Source organism: Parasteatoda tepidariorum, chromosome 2 (genome assembly GCF_043381705.1).
Source record: "Parasteatoda tepidariorum isolate YZ-2023 chromosome 2, CAS_Ptep_4.0, whole genome shotgun sequence".
Lineage (NCBI taxonomy): Eukaryota > Metazoa > Arthropoda > Arachnida > Araneae > Theridiidae > Parasteatoda > Parasteatoda tepidariorum.
In genome coordinates, this window is record NC_092205.1 from 330,216 (window position 1) to 340,249 (window position 10,034).

General features: G+C 30.7%; 1 protein-coding gene across 1 annotated transcript in view; it reads left to right on the forward strand.

Annotated features, from left to right (window-relative positions):
- Nucleotides 1-2,359: 2,359 nt before the first annotated feature.
- LOC107453406 (uncharacterized) overlaps nucleotides 2,360-10,034 on the forward strand; it is a gene marked incomplete in the record, with an annotated part of 22,123 nt that continues 14,448 nt past the window's right edge. Inside the window, 2 exon segments of the mRNA XM_016070235.3 lie at nucleotides 2,360-2,519; nucleotides 4,837-4,887. Of these exon segments, the coding sequence (XP_015925721.3) occupies nucleotides 2,432-2,519; nucleotides 4,837-4,887 (139 nt within the window).

The following is a 10,034-nucleotide window of genomic DNA, read 5'->3' on the forward strand; positions in this document are numbered from 1 at the left end:
TGCAAACGTTTTTCTACACTGACTCCATGAATGCTTTATACTGGATTAAAAAGCAAGATAACTGGACCACTTTTGTTGCTAACAGAGTCAATGAATTTCGAAAACTTACGGATCCGGAGGCTTGGCGACATATTCAAGGAAAGTATAATCCTGCGGATTTGCCCTAGCGGGGATTCAATTCTAAAGATTTATTGAAATCCCATTGGTGGGAGGGACCCCAATGGCTGAAACTACCATTTGAGAAGTGGCCAGCTATTGAACTTTCTCCCGATATTTAAGTAGCTCTTTCAGAGAGAAAATGAACTGTATCCTCAGCCACAAATTTAACAACTAATGCCTTTGAAATCTTCCAAAAGATATCTTCCTTCAATAAAATTGTGAGAATCATGGCCTACGTCATCCGATTTTATAAAAATACTCTAAGAAATCATAGTGATAGAAAGAAGGGAAAATTTGAGGTAGAAGAGATCGAAGCATCCGAGAAGTTCGTTTTGAAAGAAATTCAAAGAGAATCTTTTAATGGAAAGATAAATTTTCAAAATGTGAAAGGCAGTGATGGTCTCTTACGAGTCAAGACAAGAATAACATCGAGAAAAGACTTATCCAGGAATGGATGGTAGAGTATGTTTAGTTGAACTTAAAACCCAATCTGGAACGCTATTGAGACCAATACAAAGAGTTTTTCCGCTGGAAGTGAACTCGAAGACCTTCCATCTGTGAACAATTCAGTTAGACATGATGAGAGTCCTTGTCATTACGAAGATTTGATTCCTGTCGATAAAGAAGTTCGATACTCTCGTTATGGACGATCATTGAATCCAACTAAGAGACTATAAAATACTTTTTAACTGTGCTTAATTCATTAATAATGTAACCATTTCGCTAATATTTTTATTTGTTTAGTTTTTTCCAGATGGACCATATAGACTAAGATTTCTGTTTAGATTCGAAAAGGTTTGTCTTCGAATCCAAAGGTGGGAGAATGTCGAGAATTCCCACTATAGCTGTCTTCTGCGCATGTTGTTTTGGTGCGTCCACAGCGTCACGAGTTGATGTTAAGATCTCGATCTGTGAACAAGCTTTTTTAGCTCCGTAAATGATTGAAACTTAATTGTTAATCTTTTTCTGTTGTGTTTTCTAATTCCGTTATTATTAAAGTGATTGTCTATAAAACATGTTAGTCTTTTATGAGACTTTGCAAATTGACATTTATTACCTCCAACAGTGGCAGTCCCGGAGAACGGGGTAAGTAGAACTTACCTTGATTTGTAGAAATAGTTTTCTTCAGTTTCTGCTTAAAAATTGACAACAAGGATTTGATTCCTGTCTATAAAGAAGTTCGATACTCTCGTTATGGATGATCATTGAAACCAACTAAGAGACTATAAAAGACTTTTTAACTGTGCTTAATTCATTAACAATGAAACCATTTAGCTAATATTTTTATTTGCTTAGTTTTTTTTTTCAGATGGACCATATAGACAAAGATTTCTGTTTGGATTCGAAAAGGTTTGTCTTCGAATCCAAAGGTGGGAGAATGTCGCGAATTCTCGCAATAGCTCTCCTGCGCGTGTTGTTTTATTGCACCTGCAGCGCCATTAGTTAGTTGATGTTAAGATCTCGATCTGTGTGAACGAGCATTTTTAGCTCCGTACGATAATTATATGCTTAATTGTTTATTCTTTTGTTTGTTATATAATCTCGTTATTAAAGTGATTGTCCTCAAATAAGTTAGAACAAATTGATATTTATTACTCAATAACAGTGGCAGTCCTGGAGAACGGGGTAAGTAGAACTTACCTTGTATTATAGAATAAGTTTTTATCAGTTTTTGCTTAAAATTGATAATATGGATCAAAGCCTAGGAGCAAAAACTTTTAAGTAACTATAGTTAATCAATCTCAAAAATTGTTTAAAAATTAATTCGATTACCTAATGTGTAGCAACAAGTCAATTTTCTATGAAATCAAGTGTCATTTCCTTTTTTTATTTCGATTAAAAATAAAGCATCTATTAAATTCTAAATACAAATATATAAATATTTGAAAAATTTCATTTAAAAAAAGAATATACATTTTTATGCTTTTATATTTATCGCTGAAATTCTTTCACAAAATTAAAGCAGAATAGCTATATAATTCTAGAAAATTTCATTATTAATTTCCATTACTCATTAAAATGTCATAGAAATAAAAAATCATTCATAAACAGAAGCATGTATAAGAAGTCAGCTCGCCATTCCACAGATTCAACAGAAAAGTAGAGAAATTTTCACGCTTTCGAATCATAGATGGCTCTGTAATAGTAAGCGTACTGAGAATACACAAATAAGCTTCCTCTACAAACATTTTAATCAGGCACTATATCAACAAATAAAATTTCTGAAGATAAGACACTCTGAGTAGTGCATTTGTTTAGATAGATCAAAACAATGATAGATATGGGAAATAATAATAAGACGTCCACGATTTCAAAGAATACAACTGAAAGATTTCAAATCGTATTGCTGGGAGATTTAAGTAAGATCTTAAATTTATAAGAGGTTGTGACTTATTATCTAAGTGTAATAATCTATATTTTTGCTTACTATTGCAACTTTAAATGAGTTTCATTTATGATAGTTTCATAATGAAATTTAAATCAAAATCTTTTGAATTTTTGACTTACTGCTTCAAAATACTTTAAAAATAAGCCATTAAGATTTTTTTCAAAAAAAAAAAAAAAAATTCAACATTTCAAGTAGTTTTTTTAATGGTTATAGATGAAAGGCTGCAGTGACGAAAAAAGAAATTAACTAGGTAAAATGTTGAAACCACTTACGCCTGAAATAAATCCTATTACTAAACCAAAAGTTTGAAATTTTTTTTTTTGCAAGAAATGGTTCTGTAAATTAAAAATAATTCATAATTATCAAAAACTTACTTACTCATGAAAAATCTACCGTTAAAAGAAGAGAAATTGGCATTTTAGTCTATGGTGAATCGTTAGTGTTCAATAGTGTATAAAATAAAAAATTTATTAATTAGGGGAATATGGGTAGCTAAGACTCCTGTTTTAGCAAAATTGTCAGATTTAACCCATTGTAATGTATCAATCTCGAAGCGTTACAGATGTACTACTTTTTTATAAATGATTTATTTTCTAGAAAAAGTCTGTTTTTATCACACTGATGGTATGAATGTGTTAACGCTAAGGGAAATTTAAAAGTACGAGCCATTGCAGTTATTTTACATTTGAACTCAAGAGGGACACGGTCCTTACTAAAGTTTTTATTAATAAAAAAGAAAATTTTCCTTTCTGCAGTCGAACTTCATCATCTCGAAATCGCTTAAAGTGAAATATCGCTTAAAATGAAACACACATCCGTGCAATCTATTATTATTATATTTTGCATGTTAAGCATGAAATTTTCAAGTCAATCATTGCTTAGCAAGAAAGGAAACTGGACACAGCGCAGATGTGAATAAAGTTCCAATTATTCATTTTGAAGAATGCTATTTATATTTTTAATCATTGTTAGAAGCAGCAGACGGGCAAATTTAATAAAATAATTAAAATAAAAGGGTTAAATAAAGTAGTTAAAATTTTAAGCTTATTTTAATTTGTTTGGTACATAATTGTATTGTTTACATACATTAATGGCAGAACATAATATCTAGTCATATAACTCAATAAATTGTTTTCATGGTGCATGAAATAATTTTGATAGTCTCGCCAATTTCGCCAAGTTCGACGGTATCTGTGGGGGCGGAGTTATCGACCATGCCAACCTTCATCTGTCAAAAGGTACCTCGATAGAATCAAGTTAGCATGCTTTATATACTAGTGAATTGTAGTTGTAATTTTGTAGTGGTAGTTACGCCACAGTACTCCCCCACCAGAATTTTATCAGAGATATAATTCGATGAACAGATCTCACTAGTTGCTGTACTTGTGAAAGACCGGGAGAGAGTCACCGGATTTTTTTTGAGTGCTGAATGTGAGAGGTGTATTAACATCACAGTCGATGTCGCTCCTGTGTTGCCATTAGCAGTCGAGAGTATGCAGGCGTTGAGAGTGTAGACGTTGTGTGAATGTTCGAGACGAGACTGAGAAGCAACAGCGCAGGAGGTGAATGATGCATTCACAAATAGCAAGTCAACCGTACAATGTGGACTATCCATCGAAGTAGGCGTAACCGTTTTGAGAATGCGGCTCGCAATTAATATTTTGTCCTGGGGTCTGTAAAGCCTTTGTTCAGCCTTTGATGCAGTTAAATTCTTCTTCCACTGCACTGCAGCTTCCGTGGGCCCAACAGGGTGGGAGGGCACCGAATAGTGCCCAACGCGACCAGAGGTTATCAAAACGAAGCAGAATAGGGCTACTTATTGAACTCCTGATAGGGTATGTATCTTCAGTAAACTTATAATAAGCTGGACTAAAATTATTTTTTATAAGGGCTGTAAATAGGGCTAACATAAAAGCCAGAAAACATTAGAGAATAAAACTAAATTATCTACACAGGGAATTAATGTCAATAGGGTGTTTCTTCTTGACTAGTAAAGAGTAATTCGCTAGAAAACACCTTTAATACCCGGTTTTCATCCACTCTCTCCTACAAGCACATTTATTTAATATTTTAGCCATTATTGAAACAAAATGTCATCGATAGAACAACAACATTTTTAATTTAGTTAAAGTATATTTTTTCTATTTGTAAAAATTTTATATTGTAATGCTGCTTGATTTCAACTTGATTAATATCTCGACTACCACAATAATTTTCCCTATTTTTGCTTTTAAATTTGTGCAAAATTAACAAATACTGTTCTAAATGATAATAATTTTATATTTCAGACGTTGGGAAAAGTAGTCTTGCCTACACTGTTCAAACGGGAAAATTCAATGGTAGGAAAATACGTTCTTTTAAATTTAAAATGTTATTTTTAGATGGAACAATAATGTATTTGTTATGCAGGGAATGAAACACACTTTTTGTTGAAATTTCTTTTAATGTTCTCTTCAAAACGATTTACCTTCAGACAAATCTTTTGAACTCAATTTTATTCACTTAATAATTAGTTTCATTGCGAATGTGTTCGATAAGTTTTAAATTTTGAAGTCATAAGTTTTCAAAGTTCAAGTGAATATGTTTTTCTAACTGTTTATTAAATGCAAAAATGAAAGTGAAAGGAGAGGAAAAAGAAAACGTTTTCACTTTTTAATCTATTGATAAATTCCCATTGCCTTTAAAAAAAAAAGAACGTAGGATTTTAATATGAATAGTGCAATGTTATCTCAACATCCGAGATAATCCAAAGTACATATCTAACTTTCAATTCTGAGACGTATATTTAACTTTCATTTTTCATTTTACTACACCTGTAACTTTCTTACCCCTCTAGAACTAATTCGGGTGTATGCGGTAAAAAAAGCAATTCTTCTTTTAAAGATAGTTAAAAAAAATACATGTTAGTAAAGCACATGTTGTTTCGGACTTTCTAACTAACATCCTTTTAAGTTAGAGCATCCCAACCACTTCACGCTACCAGAACAGTTTTCGTAGTTTCGGATTGTCTCACAATTCGAACATCTACGGTGTTAACATAGATTCGTGTGTACGCTGGTTAAAATGAAGTATGAAAAATTTGGAGCGTTACACATCTTGTAAAACCTCTGATTTATAAACATTTCATTCAAGTTAAAAACATAACGATTTGATTTAGATACATTTCGGTGACATTTCGAGATTACAACTTGAAAAAATAATAGAATTTTAGTATTTTAAGACACATTTTTGAAGGACATGCATAACCAAAGAAAAAGGTTTGGAAATGAAAATGAAGTATAGTAACAAAGTCAATAAAAATGGTGGTAGTATACCAGGGTAAATTTTGAGTCACTAAGAAATGTATTACTGGTCGATCTTTTTTGATGATCTCTCCTGTGTTACTTAATGAAGCATCGTTAGATCTCAGTTACAGATCTAAATTATTATGTTATCTGCGTTAGATAAATAAGCATAAATGTAGAATATAACATAACGGTAAGTGCTTTGTAAACAGTAGATATATTTTATTTACTTTTATAATAAGATATTTGAAACCATATATATGGTGTATTTCATATTGAAATAATAAATGCGAAGTTATAAAACAATATTAAGAAACGATATTATTATTAAATAATGACTTTGAAGAAAAAAAAAACAAGTGTTTACAGTAACCGAAAATTAAATAGGAATTTTAAAAATAATTGAAGATGAAGCCGAACTGGTAATCAAACAAAATGTTCAAATTTCATTCCGGAACTGGAAATTAAATCATTTAAACCAAGCTTGTGTTATGATGATAAAACGTTTTGGAATCTTTCATTTCAAAACCTTTTTTTAAAATTTTGATGTTACAATGTATTTGTCACCAATAAAGGAAAAATGATTGCTTACAATTAATATTAAAATAAAAAGAAGAAAAGAAAGAGAAACAAATTATGCTTTTCCTGTAGTTCTCCTTCACTTACTTTGTTCAGTAGATTTCTAGTATAGCAAACAGTCTAGTATTTTATTTTTTATCTATTTGTTGTCCTTGAGAGTATATTTAAATCAAATAAGGAGGGAAAAAATCCTCTTAAAGCAATACTTGATGATGAAAATATTAACAACACCACAATGGTTTTATACTTGGAAAGACAGACTTCAATAAATTTATAAAGAATTAAATACACTTCAAATATGAAGAATTCGATACATTTGTATACAAATGTTTTATAAAACTACAGAATTTATTTCGTAAATAACTTCAAATTTAAACTTTATGTTTCTTTTTTTTGTTTGACGCTAAATAGCTCTTTGTTTTGATTTGTTCAGAAAAAACCCGATCAATTAAATCAGTGTTTCCTAAAGTGTGGTACGCGTATCCCCAGGGGTACGGGAACAGTTTAGTAGGGGTACGCGTTCTTATACGAAATATCTTACAACAAACGAAATTTCACAAAATTTTATTTAAAAACAAAGCTAGCCATAAAAATTTACGATTACGCATTTTTCTATTGCCAATTTTTGCAGAGTTAACAGTTAATAATTAGTGGTGTCAACAGTCAGTTGTGATTTCTAACTTTTGTGCAACTTTTTTATAGCAAAAACACATTCATTTTTGTATTAGTGGTACACAGAGTTACGAAAAATTTAGAAAGGTTACTCAAAAGTAATAAGTTTGGGAAACACTGAATGTGATGCCCTGATTCAGGCTTCTCCAACTTGTAGAAGAAGATACAACCTTTTCTTATTAGGTCTTGAAGGGCTAGAGGAAGGACTTGGTTACTCCAACCATTTGAAACAATGGGTTCATGTTTGGAGGATATAAACTTGCTTTACTTCAAAATATACTATTAAAATACAATTCATACGCAAAATTTAATACATATAATATTTTGCATTAAGATATTTTATTTTAGTAGTTAGGCTAAATTTATTTATTTATTAATTTTTTTTTGTTGAGAAATTCATTCTCTTCCTACTGTTTATTGGGAAAAATGTCCCTGTATAGAATACGAGTTACTACTGATTTCGTATTATTAATAATCACAATTTATTGTTAACTAGTGGACCATCATCCTCTTGATATATCTCACCCTCCCTCAAAACTTCACAAGGTTTAGGACATTGCTATCCGTTTATCATCAAGAAACTAAAAACAGTTACTTACCAATCACTGGTTTTGTGAGAGTCAACCAGCGAAACAGCTTCCGCTGTATTTTTTTTTGTTAGCTCCAAGCTAGCTGTACTCATTTAGCAGATACTAATGCACAATAGCTCAGTAATCTTAGCTTAGATCAAAATTGTCTGACATTTCGATAGTACTCAGACAATTCAAGTAATTGAAGGTAGCAGTTTGTAAAAGGTTTATTTCAATAACATGTGAGTATGCTTGCCAATTATAACTGACGTATCTATCCACGCTTCTGAGACACCGCGATAAAAAGAATCTTTTCGATCGTTGCTTTAGTAATTCTTTTTAAAGAAGCTTATAAGACAACTATGGTCGTTTCAAAACGCATATGATGTGACAAAACAACAATCCTTTTCCTGCCTTAAATTGGTTACTTTCCATTAACACCTCCAATGGTACTAAACCAAGTATAGGTATAACTCGAGCTTGGTTCATATTGTTCATCTCATCAGATCATTTCACCGACACGATCGTTTTGCAGAGGATTCATTGAAGCGGAATTCGCCGACAATATCGTTTCAATGGCACTTAGTGGTAATCATTAGTATGTTATTAAATAACACATTTCAGAAAGTTTGCTGGCACCTGGGGAAGCAATTATTAGCACAGGAAAGATGCCTTCAGTTTGAAATAAAGTATATGATGTCGTTTATTTTGTATTAAATTTTTTGATTTATAAAATATCCTTATTTAAAAATTGATTCAAAAATCTTTAACTAAAATTTCACTTGGAAAATTTGATGTGATTTTTTTAAAACATTTTTGTTGAAAAGAATCGTTCTGACAAATTATTCTGTATAAAAGTGATGAGCGATTCGCTTCTACATATTATTATTCACATGCAATTTATTATTTCGTCATTTAATTTTCACATTATTTAGTTAACATTTCGCCATTACAGTCATATTTTCGGGGGGAAGCAATTGTTTATATTATTATATGTAACCAACATAACAAATGTTCTACAACATCGCTTATTTTTATTAATTTTTTAAATTTCGTTTATTTTTATTAAATTCATTAAGTTTTCGTACTGTATATGCCATTGTTTATTTTTATTAAGTATTTGATTTCAAAAATGTTTAATTAAAGTTTGACTTGAAAAATTTGTTACGCAATTTTTAAAAAAATATTTTTGCTGAAAAGAATTATTTTAACAAATTGTTCGATTAAAAGGTGCAAAACATTCGCTCCGACATATTATTATTTCCACACGTAATTTATAATTTAGCTATTTAATTTTCACGTTCTCCCTCACAGTCATGTTTTTGCTTGGAAAACAATGGTTTATATGTAAGCAACAAAAACAAATGTATTAAAAATGTGCAAGTATTGATTCTGAATGGTTTTAGTAAATATTCATGGTATTAATTAATTTGTACAGGGGAAAAATAACTGCATGACTCATTTTATGTCTTTTTTTCTTTCAGGCAGTGTTCTACGAACCTCTAAGAATTCGTGAAACATAGAAAAAGGTTCACGGAAATATAATTGTAATCACGGAGTTTTAAATAACTCAAGTAGAAAAAAATGATGAAATAACTAACTATAAGCAGAGCTGTAGTCAGGAGATCAGATAAAGTGTGTTTAAACACAACACCCCTAAGCCGTTTCAACAATTATTTTCAATTTAAATCTTGTTTTATCAAAACTTTTCGAAGTTTATGAAACGAAACTTTAAAAACTTTTGAGCTTATATTATAAAAAAAATATACGAGAAACTCAAAAATAAAGTACAAATTATAGGTGATGAATACTTCATTACAAATTTAAAAAATCTCTACAGTTCGAACATTTAATAATTGTCCTCTCTAGATCTCAACAATAACCAAATTTTAAAAAAAGTTAGTTTCAAGATAATTTTTATGATCGCCGTAAAATAATTCATATTAAATATATAAAAAAAACTCTAAATGTCTTTCCGAGCTAAAACTTGAATATCAAATTAGGAAGAAAATATAAATCAAAATTGAATTGATTTATGTGTGAGAAATGAATCATTGGTGAAGTGATTGTGTTGGCGAAATTAATCGACGGCGAAGTGGTCATGTCGGCGGAATGAGTCACTTAAATGATCATGTCATGAGCAGACGGCGAAATGATCGCCGTATAATCACCACATTATGCCTTTAAATACTTCAGTTTTCTTGTTAGTTCCCTCATTAGTACAAGCAAGGAAAAGTTTTGAATCCAGTATAGTTTTCCTAAAAGTATCCTATATACTTGCAGCCTAGGCGCAGTAAATAAAACTTATTAATTTTCTTCGTTTTTCTCTTTTTTTTAAATCCTTTCTGTCCTTATTGTGCGGTAATATATATATATATATAT